Below are 17,406 nucleotides of genomic sequence, written 5' to 3' on the forward strand. Positions count from 1 at the left end.
ATATAACAAAAAGAGGGAAAGCATGAAAGAAAAATTTACCAATCAGTTGTGAAAGCATCAATGCGAAGACATAAGGATCAGCTTTCTTTGCTTACTAGCAAACATATCTATATTAGAGTTCCCAAATTGTTATAATTTTAGAAAAACATAGGGTGCCAGTTCTCACTCTGTATGAGTTTTATTTTTATAGATTTAATACCAACCATAGTATTTTCTGATGACTTAATCAAAATAGGAAGCACATACAAATAACTTTCATTCCTCGCAAAAGTATTTCATGTGGGACTTTGTTCAAATGAGAGAATTGCACGATACCCATGCGATTGATACAGGCAATAGCAGTTGTGTTGTCTATTCGCATAATAATTTGGACATTATGTAAAACTTGCAAAGATCTTCAACGAAACAGAGTAGCAAGAGGCTATAAAGTATTAATATGAAGCTCTTTTTCTTGCTTGTCCAAAAACATTAGCTTGTTGACTACCGCAAGAGACGCTTCAACTAGTCGTCGAAGCATAAGCAAAGATTTCAATAATATAAAAAGTATTGCGAATACGACCAGATGTTGTTATCTCACCGAGTAAGCTCGTCAATGAGAATATTTTTGTGTAATTTCAAAATCTTTTGTTCAAATTATTTTTTTTTGTTCTGTCTGTCTGTCTTCTGTGTGACCCCCAACCTACAGCAGGACAAATTGAAATTAATAAACCAATGAATTTAGCAAAGTCTCTTAATTTACACCTGTTTATAGAATTTAATTATTTCAATTTCATATTTGATTCATTTCATTTTTTCACTTTACTTGCTAGCTTTACACAGAAACTTTTTGTGTCTAAAATAAACCCTAGAACTATTTCATAGTACGTATTATGAACCCCAGATCAAGCAACAAGCGAACTGTAGAATCAATGCTTTGATACAGGCAATAGCAGACATCCTGTTAGACTGTTAACATTCAGAATGAGTTTTAGAAATGAGCAAAATATCCTCTAAGAATATAGTACACAAAAACTATGTAAATGTAAATGTTCTACTACTAGTAGCTTTACTTTAGTAAAGACTAAAGGTGCTGTATTTAACCCAGAAGATAAATAGTTAAATTCATAACACTTATGTTTAAAATAAAATCGTAAATACTTTTTATAATCTGGTTGTATTAGTATTAAAAAATAGGCGTCTTTTAAATCGGCAGAGGCTAAAAAACATCCAGGAGAGACGAGCTTGTTGGCGGTTCTGAGATCCTCCATTTTAAAATGTGGAGGTTTAATAAATTGTGTATAAAGAATTACAGAACAAGAGATGCCGTCCGACAAGCCGTCCGTACCGCAAGTCGTTGCAATGCGGCGATAACATAACTAATAATAACAAATGAGGGTATATATTTCTAATGCCGGATCTTAACCATGACGGACGTCGAAAGCGGACAAAGCACTGAGATTGAATAATGGGATTGAAAAATAAGAAATAATGCGCATTGCATTCACATTGCGTGTCGCCAGAGGCCTCCCTTCTCGACCAGCATCCCGCTCCGCTCCTTCGCAAGCTCTTGAGTTCAGAGACCGACCGCCACAGAACACTAATACTCCTAAGCCGACCGCAGTGTTCGGTAGGGGTAGGTACTTCGCTACGCCCACGGTGGTATGGTATTTCTCCAAAAAAAACTGCGTTATTCAACCGGACGAAGTCGGAAGCGTCCGCTAGTCTTTTAATAAATATTTCAAACACAACTATAATACTCGTACCTAGATTAACTAATAATTTGTTATTGGTGAATAGATAGGTATAGGGGCAGCGGGAATATTAAAATCAGTATTTCTTTTATCCTGTAATTTCATTTATTACTAGATATGTCTTAGTTAACTATTTTGGACTATCCAATTAGCGTAAGCTCTTATGTCGGTGCTAACTCCTGGAAAGAAGGGATGGCCACATACAAAGTTCCATGATATAGCTCCGACGAGAATATCGCCTTGGTGCACGACGGGGCCGCCATAGTCCCAGGTGCAAAAGTCCTGGCCACCGATGTCGAGCAGACCGGTGCACAAGTTTCCAGGATACACGGGGAGTACATAATCGAAACCGGGTTGTGCCCTGAGTTCCGCATAGCGCTGTTTGCAGAGCGCATGATTTACAACGCGGACATCCACATGTCTTAACTGGTGTGATCGTGGGATTCCGACTCCGGGCTGTAAAAAAGATAAATATAATATTTTTTGAAGTGAAGTGATAACTTCTTTTGGGAGGGTAAGCCGCTCCACTTGAAAACAATAGGACCAGAACTTGGCGGTCCTATTAGAGCTTTCAGAATCGAAACAAGACCTTAATAGCTAAGGTGGTACTTTTCAGGGCAATATTCACACGTACTTTTCGGAACACTAATAATAATAATGGTCTCCTGGACCAGAGGTTGCCTTATTACAAGTATACTCCGGTGCCAGTGCTTGAGCGCGGCGGAGTCCGGCTCTATTGGGACCTTTCCATCATCACGTACAGGACTATTCTTGTGAATAAGTTTTGATTCAAGAGTTTCTTTATTACTCCAGAATTTATTTTAGGTTATGGTAACTCTTCTTTTAACCTCGACTACGTGTCTTGTTTTAACTTTATTGGTATGGTATTGTGGTTTGTCATGACCTTAGTTTTGGTAGTATTTTTGCTTACATCATTTAATTCGATAATCATTTCCTGTAATTGAGATGTTGTTTCAGAGAAGAGCATGATGTCTGCAAAGCGAAGTTTACTGGGGAGTTTCCCATTTATATTAATTCATTTTCTTTACTAGTTCGGAGTTTTCATTATACTCTGGAGCACAGCTATAAAAATTCTAGGTGCTAAGGGGTTATCCTGTGTAGCGCCTCTACAAAATGTTTATTTCAGGCCCTTGTCTTTCTAGCTTTACACGGCTTTTGCTTTTGTTGTATATGTAAATATAGGTAAGTAGGTAGGATTTTACAAATATAGGTAAGTTTAGCTATTTTATACTATTTTTTAAATTTTGTCATATCGTGAGTGTTTAGTTTATTAAATTAAATGCGTTTTTTCTCATTATTTAATTTTCAAGCATTTTGCAAAACTTTTATGGCGGGCCTTGAGCGCGAGGACCGAATCAAGAAATTCCGTATCGAAATTATAAACCTATCACCCAAGTCGTGCATTAAGTTAACAAATTTCGACGTTTTCATATAGACACAGTAGTGTGAAATTATGGGGCAAATCTTATTAAACCAGACTTCGATTCCAGCTCTACGTAAAGACATTTTTTATTTTTTTAACCGACTTCAAAAAGGAGGAGGTTCTCAATTCGGTCGGTATTTTTTTTTTTTTTTTTATGTATGTACACCGATTACTCAAAGACGGCTGGACCGATTTCAAAAATTCTTTTTTTGTTTAAAACGGTATAGTCCCCATTTGGTCCCATTGCCATCATGTCAAGATCTGATGATGGGATCCTGGAGAAATTGAGGGGAACTTTCGAAAATTATATGGGTGTCTAGTGTGTTCGTATACTTTTCCATTTAGTACTTTTAAGCACTACAATTTCATGAGGGTTTAAAATCGATCTGATGATGGAGCCATAAAACAGACGAGGGAACTCCTCGGCGATTTACAACAGTTACCTTGTGTTTGGGCTTGATTAATTTGTATTAATAAGAACTTTCCACATAGATAGGTTGTGACTGTCATTTAGGGGTTTGGTGATGAAGACCAAGGACAATTAAGGGAACTCCTTAACAGTTTACAGTAACTACCTTGTGTTTGGCCTTGATTAATTCGTATTGCTGAGAACTTTCTACCTAGATGAGTTGTGTCTGTTACTCGGGGTCTGATGATGAAGACCAAGGTCAATTAAGGGAACCCCTTAACGGTTTACGGTAGCTACCTTGTGCTTGGGCTTGATTAATTTGTATTGCTGAGAATTTTACGATGGGTTGCTGAGAATTTCAAGATGGGTTGTAACTGTCATTAGGGGTCTGATGTATTCGTTTGAGATTCAATTTTACACTAAAAATGGAAAAATAATAAAAATTTTAATAAAAAAAATACAACCGACTTCAAAACCTAAAAACGTATCCACTAAACTAAAAAGCGAAAAATAACATCATAATATGTTCTACCTGCTGATCAGTATGAAGGCGGTGCTAAGCCGGTGATGTATTAATTCAAGCCATGTGTGAGCCATGTGATGTGGTCCTGTCAGAAATGGCTTAAATTAAGACAACACCGGCTAAGCACCGCCTTCATACTGATCAGCAGGTAGAACATATTATGATGTTATTTTTCGCTTTTTAGTTTAGTGGATACGTTTTTAGGTTTTGAAGTCGGTTGTATTTTTTTTATTAAAATTTTTATTATTTATTTATCTTTTATTCTTTAGAAAAAAAAATACTGCATAAATAAATAATTATAATTGCTTATGTTGTAAAAGAATTGTATGCCACGGCAGTCCCCGAGTGCCATACGTATTTATTTTATTTTATATATTAGCTCCAAATCTGAATGGCAATAAATTGTGAATTATTCCACCTGAATTAGGAATTGTTGTTCCACATTGGTGTTCTTATTTTTAAATCTACACTCCTGAATCTGCTAAATCTAGTTTAATACTAAAACGTTGTGCATTCATACTTACTGCATAAATACCCCATCCTGCAATGTAGACCCGCTGGTTATCCGGGAGCGCATAATTTGCCCCTGCGATCCGAGCAGGTCTGATTCTGTTGGAGAGTGGTGCGGCGTTTCTGAGCCTCATGATTAAAATATCATGTTCGCGCCTTCTCATGTCAAAACCACTGTGTATGATGATCTGAGAAACAGGGATCAAGATACCGCCGGCTAATTCGGCTGTTCCTAAGCGTATCCCTTGATCCTCAGCACGTGCGTTCACGCCTCTGTAAAAAAGGAGGCAAAAATTAGTCATTCTTCCCGTAGAGAGTATTCTATAATTTATTACCCGACTGCAAGAAGGGTATGTTGTATGTATGTATGCAACTATATAATATTCTTTATTACCTCATATTTTCCAAACCACTGAACGGATTTATATAAATAAGATATCGTTAGATTCGTCTTAATAACCCAAGTGTTAGATAGGTGAAATTAAGAAAAACCACCGCGACGCCTGTGTGACGCTTATAGACTCGAAGAGAAAAAAACTTTTTTTTTAAATTTTGCAATGTGAGTAAAGTAGTATATCATGTCCATGTTAAAAAACTTCAGTTAGAAAAAAGTTATTTATTAATTGTCAAACTATACTAATATTATGAAGCTGAAGAGTTTGTTTGTTTGTTTGATTGAACGCGCTAATCTCAGAAACTACTGATCCGATTTTAAAAATTCTTTCAGTGTTAAATAGCCCACTTATCGAGGCAGGCTATAGGCTATATATAATCCTCATATTCTCACGGGAACGGGAACCACGCAGGTGAACCGCGCGGCGTCAGCTAGTAGAAAATATGCAAGGCGGATGACTATAGGTGTGGGAAGTTTTGTGAAGTAAAGTTATAAAACACCTAAAATAGACTGAATTAAATATAATATATTGATTATAAAAATCAGACACGTGCGAGTCAGATTTTTTTTCTTTTCAGATTTTATATTTTATGCAGTCGGGTTTTTTTTATTTTTTTTTTATTATTTTATTTTTTGTATATGCGTTTTGTCGGCTTCCGTGGCACAGTGGATGCGCGGTAACATTTCCAGACGGTGGTTCTGCGTTCGATCCCCAGCTGGGCTAGTTGAGGTTATCTTTGGCTGGTGGGAGGTTTCGGCTGTGGCTAGTTACCAGTACCACCCTACCAAAGACGTACCGCCAAGTGATTTAGCGTTCCGGGACGATGTCGTGTAGGGGCGTGGATTTTCATCATCCTCCTAACAAGTTAGCCCACTTCCATCTTAGATTGCTTCATCACTTATCGTCAGGTGAGATTGTAGTCAAGGACTTACTAGTAAAGAATAAAAAAAATACCATCCGTTTGATAATTAATAATATATCGTTTCGTCATTAATTTAACATAGAAACAACTCTTTTTTATTTTACATAAACAACTCTTTTTTCCTTAAATGAATCGAGTATACATACATAAAAGAAGGTACAGACACCACAGCTGTGGGCGTGATGAGAGTGCCGCCGCCTCCAGGGTGGAAATTCCCACCCCACTGCCAATTCGGATTGGCCATGAAGGGGTAAGTGTAGATGCTTGCGAGGGTTCCACCTATGATGCGGCCATTTTCTTGGGGCTTTGCTGCTAGAATAATAATGAATATTCATTATTTTTTACAACAAATTTTATCATATTAAAATATATTATAACTAGCTGTGCCCGGCGGTGTTAACCGCGAAAAACAGCCATGTAGTAAGTAGGTAATTTAATTTTAGGTGATAAAAAGTAGCCTATGTGTTAATCCAGGTGATAATCGCAGCTAATTCGGTCAATAGTCGTCAATAATATATTTTATTCAATGTGGCCGTTAAAGTTACGCACAAAAAAATTGTTAAGCATAAAAAAGTAAGTAAGTTTTTTGGAAAGAAGAAAAAACTAAAGTTTCATTAGCTGAAATAACTATTCCTAAATATTGTAACGATAATATATAATAATTAAAATAATACCTCGTATAATGCCCTCCAACAAAAAAATCCCTTCAATGTACAGAAATTGACCTGTTACAGTTTTATTGTATAGATATATAGATTAAATTTTACATTTTAACGGTACCTAGTCAATGTATCAGTTACCTATAGCGAACATTACTTGAAAATAAAATACAGCCGATTTCAATAACACAAAAACATACCTACTTAACTAAATAGCGAAAAATAATATAATTATTGTATTTCATTAAGTCTGTAGCTTTTATTGATCACAATTGAAGGTCTTTCTCATTTTGACTTCACTAAATAATCCTATCTAGATAAAAAAGTAGAGCAACCAAACTTTACTTAACTTTAATACTGAAGAGGAAGTAAATCGCTTAAAATAAGTGTTTCTACGCCCTTATTAAAATATTTTCCTCAAAACTGAGGAGTTTTGAGGAAAATAGAGAGGCCATAAGACAAATCCTCTTCTATAAAAACTCTTATTAGTCCGATAGTAACCTATGCATGCGGAACGTGGGCTCTCACCGTCACAGAAGAAAATAGATTAGCAATGTTCGAGAGGAAAGTGCAAAATATTTGGGCTTCTAATAATTACAGATGGAACGACAGAATGAACTACGAATTGGAAAATCTAGTGAAAGGAGAAACAATAGTGAAAAATAGTAAAGCCCAAAGCTCAGTAGCTAGGGCATGTAGAGAGAATGCCAAATACTAGAGGGTCTGAAGTGATGGCAAAATGGAGACCACGGGTAAAAAGATTAAAAGGAAGACCTAAAAAAGCAAAAAACGGGGGAAATTAGCTGAAAGCACAAAAAAAAGAATGAAATATAAAAGTGGTAGATGACCCACAAAAGGTTGTAGCACCAAAGGAAAAAGAAGAAGGTACACTTACCGCAGGCCGCACCAACAAGCACTAAAAATACGAGTAGGCGCATCTTCCAACCAGTGTAACGACAGTGACCAGAGTAGTCTTACATAGGATATCCTTTGCTTTTATAGCTTCTGTCAGTTTTTATCAATAATACTTTAATCTTAAAAAGTCGCGTAATCTCCACAGTACACCGAAAGTAAATTTATGATTATCGAATAATTTACCAATAAAACTTTTTATATTAGGTAGGTAATTATAGTATATAGTAAGGTTGTATCAAGGTTTAAATCATAGGAAAATAGAATGGTGTTTTAAGAATTTATAACCGGAACTGTGATGCTCACTCTACTTATCCCCCTCACGCGGGAAGCGGTCATGTGCTAAAATACCGCATCCGACTTATAGCTTTAGAACTGTAAGGGAATAGAAGAATGGTGGGTAGGGGCTAGGTGGCTGGTGGTAGAGCAGAAGTAGGATAGAAATATTGTAGGGGTAGGGTAGAAGTATCGTAGAGGTACGGTAGTGGTATAATAGGGGTAGGTACAGGTAGGGTAGCAGTTTCGTAGGGGACTAGGGGTAGGATAGAAGTAACGTTGTTGTTGAAATAGTACTCAATGGCACTGCAACATTTGCAACCCAAAAGTTGCAGCGCCATTGAGTACTATTATATTAATTTTTACAACAAAGACCACTTTATTATTATCAACCATCATCATTATCAACTTATATTCAGCTAACTGCTAAGCTCAAGTCTTCTCTCAGAATGAGAGAGGTTAAGCCAATAGTTCACCAGCTGGCCCAATGCGGATTTGCAGACTTTACACACGCAGAGAATTAAGAAAATTCTCTGGTATGCAGGTTTCTTCACGATGTTTTCCTTTCACCGTTTGAGACAAATGATATTTAATTTCTTAAAATGCACTCAACTGAAAAGTTGGAGGTGCATGCCCCGGACTGGATTCGAATCCACACCTTCCGGAATCGGAGGCAGAGGGACTGGGTTATCATGGCTCATTGTTATCAATTCATCAATACAAATAGGTAAACGAAATAGAAGTGTCTCTCTGTGATTTCAAAATGTCGGTGTTTTGTTCAAGGGCGTATAGTAATTTACACGATACCAAAACACAAACCGACCAAGTGTATGTCGAGCCACGTGCAGTGTAGATTAAGTTAGCACTTTAGTCATTATGTAATGCACAAGAATAACGATATCGATATTCCACAGGTTTCTTCTATCGATCTCCTATTAAAAATTGGATGCACAATTTTCTTTACCAATAATTCTAAAATTGTCAAAGAAATATTGGCCAGTTTTTAAGTGAAATTTTCAATGTGTCAATTTCAGTGAGGTCAATGATCCTACACCATAAAAACGACAATAATAAATTCATCCTCCCTTTGCATGTAGGGAAGGATCCCCAAAAACTTACTTTACTTGTTAGGGCCCGCGTTAACAACTACCCTACCCCTGCCCTAACCCTGCCCTACCACTGCCCTACCCCTGCCCTACCCCTGCCCTATACAGATTTATTATATTCACCTCTATACAGATTTATTATATTTCCAACAACAATTATTTACTGCAGCAGACATGTCAGGTGCACATTTGGAGCGGCATACTGGAAAGTTTAATATCTCGCCCCTACTATACAGAGTGGTCCTTTTTCAAATTTTCCAAATCGGTCCAGTAGATCCAGAGATTACGTCCTACAACCACACAAACTTTCCCTCTTTATAATATTACCATAGAAGTCTCTATTTCCCATTGGTCATCGCACCACGCTCATAGGGCTGGACTGATTTTGCTAAGGGTAGGGGTAAGGTAGGGAAGGTATAGGGTAGGGAAGGTAGGTAGGGTAGGGGTAGAGGTAGGGTAGGGTTATGGTAGGGGTATAGTAGAGATATTGGTAGGGTAGGGTAAGTTAGGGGTAGGGTAGGTGTAGGGTAGGGGTAGGGTAGGGTAGGGGTTGGGTAAGGGTTGGGTAGGGTAGGAGTAGGGTAGGGGTAGGGTAGAGGTAGGGTATGGGTAGGGTAGGGGTAGGGTAGGGTAAGTTAGGGTAGGGAAGAAGTGCACATAAGTAAAAGAGAACCTTGACCGGGACCGCTATTGAATGTTGTGATTTGAACGGGCATCACGCTGAAACCACAAACCACCAAATGAATTCAAATAAAACTGTGCCAAGTTTTTTTTTGAGACTATAATACGAAGAATAATACGAAAATCAGAAACGGGTGAAGTAGGGGTAGAAAGTGTGTATGGAAAGTCCTTTATTGGTTTTCTTATTTTTTTAAATCCATTTATGAGTTTTTTGCTATAAATATTTTGTATTCCCATCTTGCCCCTACCTACCTTACTAATTCACCTTATCAACATAATATTAGTATTGGTGGTATTGTTAGTTAATCTACGAGATATTATCGTTACGTTTGTTCAAGATTCTTTATTTCGACGTAATTCTTTATTTAAGACTAGCGGACGCCCGCGACTTCGTCCGCGTAAAAATCGATGTACATTTTCGAACCCTTCGCCCCTTTTATTTACATTTTTGATTTTTTTATATATGAAAAATACAAAATCACAACCCCCCGCTTTTTTTCGCTTGGGTAAAATGCAGAGCCGTAGCCACGGTTAAAGGCCCTATTACAAACCCCCGGCCGAAGGCCGGTGTATCATAAAGTGCGCGGTCGAAAGCCGCGGGTTTTTTGCGCTTGGGTAAAATGCCCAGCCATAGTCACATTCGGAAGCCCTATTACAAACCCCCGGCCGTTTTTTCGCTCAGCCGTAGTAACGGTCGGAAGCCCCATCATAAGCCCCCGGCCCAAGTTTTTTGTGCTTGAGTAAAATGCCCAGCGATAACCACGATCGGAGGTCCTATGAAGACCAATTTTACAAATATTAGTTGATAAATGACTGATTTTTTTTTCACAAACTTCAACCCTTTTTAGCCCTTCAGGGGTTGAATTTTTAAAATTCTGGAATTACATTACATTTTGCATTTTAAATGTCAAATTTTTATAACTGTAACTCTAATAAAAATGGAGGACTTTTCATACAAACTTTCAATCCCTATTTCACCGCCTTCTGATTTTATTTTTGTTATAAAAGTTACCTTTAACCTGTTCCGTATTATGTTCTCATACCGTGCTAAGTTTCATTTGAATTCATTTAGTAGTTTCAGCGTGAGAAAAAAAATAGGGACAGGCAGACAGACAGACAGACAAGTAATCAAAAAAAAAATATTTTTGGCTTCAGTATCGATTGTATAATGCCCAATAGTAAAAAAATTCACAATATCATCCATTGATTAATCAAAAATTCTGTAATTTGACCTGTTACAGCTTTATTATAAGTATAGAGTATAGATAAGTAGAGAGAGCCGTGATAGCCCAGTGGATGTGACCTATGCCTCCGATTCCGGAGGGTATGGGTTCGAATCCGGTCCGGGGCATACACCTCCAACTTTTCAGTTGTGTGTATTTTAAGAAATTAAATATCACGTGTCTCAAACGGTGAAGGAAAACATCGTGAGGAAACCTGCATCCCAGAGAATTTTCTTAATTCTCTGCATGTGTGAAGTCTGCCAATCCGCATTGGGCCAGCGTGGTGGAGCAATGCCAAACTAACCCTATTCTCAGAGGAGACTCGAGCTCAGCAGTGAGTCGAATATTGGTTCATAACGATAGATAAGTATAGATTAGCTATTGCGACAAAGTCGTGCTCTTTTTGTTTGTTGGCCGGCACTTTCATAAAGGTCCAAAATGAAAGATCTACTTTTAGGTCCAAAATGAATGATCTACTCGTTCCTTTAAACAACGCCTGCGAATCAATTTGAGCAATCCGGTTTTTCAAGATAACTTTTTTCTATTTGTCCGATCTTAATGAAACAAAGCCTATAAGTTGCCTTGGACTTTGCTTAATCTATTTATCATAATTAAACCGCATCATAATTCGTTAAGTGGAACCAGAGAATAGCGCGAACATACAGACTAAGGACAGACAGACAGACAAGAAAATCAAAATAGCTCATTTCTTATCGCCCTAACTGATCAAAGTACAGACACTCGATTTCTACTCTTGAGTTATAGTATAGAATAGAATAGAAAAGATAGATAGATTAAAAAAAAATTGTATCCCTATTTATTGTTTTATAATAACTTATGGTACTTAAATATTGGATAGAAGCAGGCGTTACTTTGCGGAAGTTCATCATGATTATATGTATAATGATTTATTTATTTTGCTAACATCCGCGAAAAGTCGACGAACCCATGTGACAACGTCACTCTACAACGTGCAACGTCTCCGGTTTCGGGGTGAAACTTACGTAGAGAGTATTTTGTCGGACCTGGATGACGTTGTCGCATGGGTTCGTCGACTTTTTGCGGATGTTAGCAAAATAAATAAATCATTATATAATTATGGTACTTATGCACGCCGCACGCACTAATAAGCGCTAAAAGCGAGTAAGCATTTTCTAACAACTGTAACAGCAGCAGCTACACTAGTAATTTTATCTATACTAATATTATAAAGAGGAAAACTTTGTTTGTATGTTTGTTTGTTTGATTGTAATGAATAGGCTCAAAAACTACTGGGCCGATTTTAAAATTCATTCATTATTCGAAAGCTACATTATCCACAAGTAACATAGGCTAAATTTTATTTTGAATAAAAATAAGGTTCCGTAAGATATTTGGGTTTTTCGGACACAAGGTATAAAAAATCAACCAGAAAAGTAGGGTAGGAGTAGGTAGGAGTAGGTAGGGGTAGGGGTAGGCTAGGGGTAGGCTAGGGGTAGGGTAGGGGTAGAAAGGGGTAGTTGAAAGTTTACATCGAGTTTCACGCGGACGAAGTCGCGGGCGTCGGCTAGTGTAAGATAATAAGAATAATAAGATAAGATAGGTAAGATCTTCTTAGCTTTTATACCTTGTGTCAGTTTTTATCAATAATACTATAATCTTAACGAATCCTAATCTCCACCGAAAATCCTAATATCCTAGCTTGTTATGTTGTTATTGCTCGTTGTATTAATTTACCAATAAAACTTTTTATCTAAGGAAAATGCTTAATCTGCACAACAACACCGAAAACAAAGCTTAGTTTATTATTGATAATTTATAATCTATATATTATATCTACGAGGATACAAAAAATAAAACTGTAAAATTTTCATTGAAGGGTATTAAGTAATTAAACAATCGATACTGAAGCCAAAAATATTTTTTACCGTTCGGGTAGGATACTTTTTATAACGAAAATAAAATCAGAAGGGGGTGTAATAGCGGTTGCAGTTTAGTTTGCATGGAAAGTCCTCCATTAAAGTGACAGACTAGACAGTTAAATAAGGGTTGAATATTTTTTTATGAAAGTCCGTCATTTCTTAAATTACGTTCACGGTAATAATAATATATTATAATAGGTAATTATAATAATAAGTAATAAATACATTGACTATCGATAGAATGTGAAATGCAATGGGGATAAAAAATTCAACCCCTATAAGGTTAGGGGGGGCATTTAAAGTTATGTGCTTGAAAACTGGTCTACGTGTATAAGCGATTGGTCAAATATAAAACAAGAACTCCAAAAATTTAAACCTTATGGGATTAAATAGGGGTTGATGTTTTTAATGAAAATCTATGTAATTTTTCAAGTTATGCTCACGGTAATAGGTCATGGACGTGTTGACTAACGTTAAAATATGAAATGCTCATGACGGTAATAGATCATTGACAATCGTGAGAACGTAAAAATGCAATGGGGATAAAAAAAATTGACAATTTGTGTTGGAAAAGGTTAAAATTTGTGTGAAAAAAAGGCAATTTTCAAGTTATGTTTTTGAAAAATGGTCTATAAAAATGGTAAACTTATATCTGTTGGTTAAATATAAACGAAGAATTTCGACAATTTCACCCTTATCACAGAGTAAAGATCATCATCATCTGAAAAAAAACCATTAACCAATTACCATAAAAAAAGCAAACGTCACACGTCATAAATTGGTATCGTTGGATATAATATCTTGAAACCGTGCAAAAATAAATAAAAGGGGCGAAGGGATTGAAAGTGCATATTGATTTTCAAGCGGACAAAGTCGCGGGTGTCATCTAGTTATAATATAAATATCTTGCATTCTTTGTGAATAGCTCTTTGAATTAGCATACAGAATGTCGATCCGCAGAACCTTGTCCGGCAAGAACAAAGCTTTTAACTATCTTTAAATGAATTAAAAGCCGCCAAGGAACTATGCCCAATTAGAAAGCGAGAGAAACGAACGAAAATCAACGGATAAAAGAAGGTGTGATTGTAATAATATTCATGTCAGAAAAGAAATAAAAATAAAATTTTTGCACACCTGCAACAATTTTATTTTTATTTCTGACCAAAATGTTACAAAAGATTAGTAACTCTTTTAAGGGCAATTGCATACGTTTTATAATAAACTGCCACATGAAACCACGAGCATGTCTCTCAATAAGTCCAAAGTTTTTATTAAACGCAAGCTTGTAGAAAAGTCACATTAAAAAGAGGTAAAGTTTGTAAGTTTGTAACATTCTTTAAATGAGGTAATCTTCGGAACTACTGGTCCGATTTCAAAAATTCTTTCACCAGTAGAATGCTACATTATCGGGGAGTGCTATAGGCTATATATTTTATATTGGTATCATATATATTAGCCGAGTTACCACAGTTTTTGTCATACAGGTCGGACCGAAAATCCTCTTAAGCAGACTTATTCGCATGCGCTGCCTTAACCATTGTGTAAAATTGAAATTAATGTGCGTCTGCTAGTGACTATATAAACGATAAAGTAGCTTGGAAATGAAATGTATTACATAACTGGCTACTTATATACCTATTGTTAAATGGCGATAAACTAATAAAAAATCCTGGCTGAGTTTGTTGTGGGCTCTTCTCGGACCAAGGCGCTTAAGGAACCCTCGTAACTTTAATTTTAAGTATTCGACTAATTATTATTATCACCATTATCCTATAATATTAATACCTGACGAAAGTTCTAGTATACTAAGCCTAATTTAAATAAATGAATATTGATCATTGACTACTTATTGACGACGACTACGACGACGAGGACGACGACGACGACGACGACGATGATGATGATGATGATGATGATGATGATGACGATGACGATGATGATGATTTACGATCAGTGGCGTAGAATGAGTTGGGAGCCCAAATGAAGTGTAAAAATTTATTAGAAAGGAATTTTTTACCATTCTTTAAGAGCGCGCAGCACGTCGGTACGATACGACTTTCACGTGAGTGAAAAGCACGGAGCGATTGACGCGCGACGCAAATATGACGTAAGCGCCAAAACCATTTTTAACTTATTGCAAGTAAACTAAACAACATAACAAAAAAACAAAATGGCCATGTTTAAGATATATAACTAATTTTCTATACAAATCAAAAATTTAAGAAAATAAGTTTGCTTTTTCTGAGATTGAAAACAAAATGTGAGCAAAACATGTATTTTTCAAAAAAATAAACTATCGAGAAAAGTTTTACAAATTGTGTATTTTTACCCGACTGCAAGTAGGGTTATGTTTTTCGCGCGTATCTTGTATGTATGTATGTATGTAATATTCTTTATTACCTCATATCTTCCAAACTACTGAACGGATTTAAGTAATTAAGATATCGTTAGATTTGTCTCAATAACCAAAGTGTTCTTAGATAGTTGAAATTAAAAAAATACCAAGACGACTGTGAGACGCTGTAGACTCGAGGTGAAAAAACAAATGTTTTTCTTTTATTACAATATGGGTATCAAATTCAAGAACTTTTTGTAAGGATTCTTAAATGGTATTAACATGTTTAAAAAAAACTACAATTAGAAAAACGTTATTTATTAGTTGTCTATACAAAATACGCGAGGCGGATGACTATGGGTGCGAGGTTGCGCAGGTTTGTGAAGTGAAGTTATACAATATACTAAATTAAATATATTGCACTCGCACTTAGCCGATTATAAAAATCGGCTAAGTGCGAGTCGGATACGCCCGCCGAGCGTTCCGTAGAATTTTTAGAATATTTGCTTAACCTTGGTTGGACGTATAAATTATCGTACTTTGTAATAAACATAATAAATAAATCCGCAATTAACCATTTATCGTAACTAAAAAGTGTGAAATAAATAAATTAATTAAACAAATAAAAAAACCCGACTGCATAAAGTATAAAAAAACTGAAAAGACAAAAAACAAGCTCAGTCCAGAAGTGTAGAAAACAATTAGAAAACGTCGGGACCTTAGATATTGGGTTTTTTTATTTTCCTTAATTTATTTATGTATAGTCACAACGAAGCTAAAACTTTGAAATATCATTTACCCAAATATCAGGCTCCTAACTTTTGCAGAATCTGAGATCCATAACCATTTGTAACCACCAAATTACATATTGCACACTCTTAAGAAGAAAATGCTCGCTTAAAATAAATATGACAGTGACAAAAACGATTGCTTTTTGACTTTTGTCGTTTCTGAAGTGAAACTATAGGCAGTTGTTTTTTCTGGGAAGCACCAGATTCAGTGAAATTGTGGATTGCATTTTACAAATTTTTGCTTTTACACGTAAGGGGCCTTTGTAGTCCGGAGCCCCGTATCTTTGTTACGGCTGATACAGCGGTAGCTACACCTCTGTTTACGATCGCTACATTTGTAGGTAACTCAGGATTTATTTATTTTGTAGATTCTGCACAATTTTATCAGTAAGTAAATACCTGTCTTATCATAAGCGTTTTATTAGCAAAATGCTTAAAAATGCTTATCATTTATTATAATAATTCATAATATAATTCATTCAAGTTTATGTAATTTATCATTCTTTTATAGGCCATTGATAATACTTAGTACGGGATTAACAACTCAACTGTTCCCATACAATACAATTTACAACTAGCCCACGTCCATCCTTTTTTAAATATTTCACATTTCATTATTTAACGAATTAGTTTTATCGAATACGAAGTATATTAAAGTGTCGGTCTTTTGCTATACGTTCAATAATACATTCGCTCATGAAGAAATGAGTCACATGTGAGTGACGCAACAAACATTAGACAAACAAAAAAAACATACGTGTCGAATTGAAAACCTGCTCCTTACTGAAAATAAATAAATTTAACAATAGACTGTAAGAAAAAAAAGGCTGAGAAGGATATGACGTCACTCGAGTATTATCGGAATCATTCGGTTGGCTCGTGCACTTGCTAGTATTAAATATTGACGGTATAGACTGAAATTGTATTTCACGATGTTCTCAATGAAATTTTGCGTTTGACAAGACACGAAATGTTGCCGTATAGATTTGTGTTAATAATTGCAACTTAAACTGTTTGAAATTTGTGAATTTTGGTTAATCAGGTAACCAAAATTCACAAATTTAAAACCCTACTGCCATTTTTCGACAAAAATGAGTCATACACGACCTTACATACAATGGTGACTTGAACTATACATAACCCTAAATACACAAGGCCCATACACACTCATTCGATTAAAAATGAGTCATACACGACCTTCAATAGTGCTTTGTACACGCTCAAGTTGTCAGTGTAAACGCAACTGCACCAGACACCAACGCGATCCAGGGACGGATGCGCCACCAGGATGGCCGAATGTTATCGCCGTTTAGTGTTGGAAATAGTAGTCTGTGACGGATATGGCGTCACTCGATTTCGTGTTGGCTTCAGTGTGCTCGTGGCGTTCGAGCCGTCCACATCTCTTGTTGTGTAATTCTTTATAGGTTATTTGGGATAGGCGGGGAGAGTGACTTGAGTGGAAAAGGGGAGTGTTAGTCGACTGTCAAAGGATCCTTTAACCCTACACACATCGTTCACAAGTACGTGACTCCACTCAAGGTCATTCTCTGCCATTCTAGGGTCTTATTTTGGTTACAGTTTGATTTGTT

At 36.2% G+C, this 17,406-nt stretch overlaps 1 protein-coding gene across 2 annotated transcripts; it reads right to left on the reverse strand.

Annotated features, from left to right (window-relative positions):
• Window positions 1-1,812: 1,812 nt before the first annotated feature.
• On the reverse strand, window positions 1,813-7,861 carry LOC128198374 (trypsin, alkaline A-like). 2 transcript variants are annotated; one of them, XM_052883562.1, is made up of 4 exons: window positions 7,488-7,861; window positions 6,080-6,245; window positions 4,631-4,889; window positions 1,813-2,186 (listed from the first exon to the last, which is right to left on the reverse strand). In XM_052883562.1, the coding sequence occupies exons 1-4, from the start codon at window positions 7,528-7,530 to the stop codon at window positions 1,857-1,859; spliced, it is 798 nt and encodes a 265-aa protein (XP_052739522.1). In that variant the 5' UTR covers window positions 7,531-7,861; the 3' UTR covers window positions 1,813-1,856. The 2 variants fall into 2 exon arrangements, with proteins under 2 accessions (XP_052739522.1, XP_052739523.1); XM_052883563.1 differs by having other exon boundaries at window positions 6,080-6,242; window positions 7,488-7,860.
• Between the last annotated feature and the right edge of the window lie 9,545 nt (window positions 7,862-17,406).

Source organism: Bicyclus anynana, chromosome 9 (genome assembly GCF_947172395.1).
Source record: "Bicyclus anynana chromosome 9, ilBicAnyn1.1, whole genome shotgun sequence".
Taxonomy (NCBI): Eukaryota; Metazoa; Arthropoda; class Insecta; order Lepidoptera; family Nymphalidae; genus Bicyclus; species Bicyclus anynana.

Coding starts and splice junctions, on each gene's coding strand:
- LOC128198374 (XM_052883562.1), bottom strand. CDS start 7,530: ATGCGCCTACTCGTATTTTTAGTGCTTGTTGGTGCGGCCTGCG. Junction 6,246..7,487: donor GCTTGTTGGTGCGGCCTGCG/GTAAGTGTACCT, acceptor TTATTATTCTAG/CAGCAAAGCCCCAAGAAAAT. Junction 2,187..4,630: donor CAGGATGGGGTATTTATGCA/GTAAGTATGAAT, acceptor TCTTTTTTACAG/CCCGGAGTCGGAATCCCACG.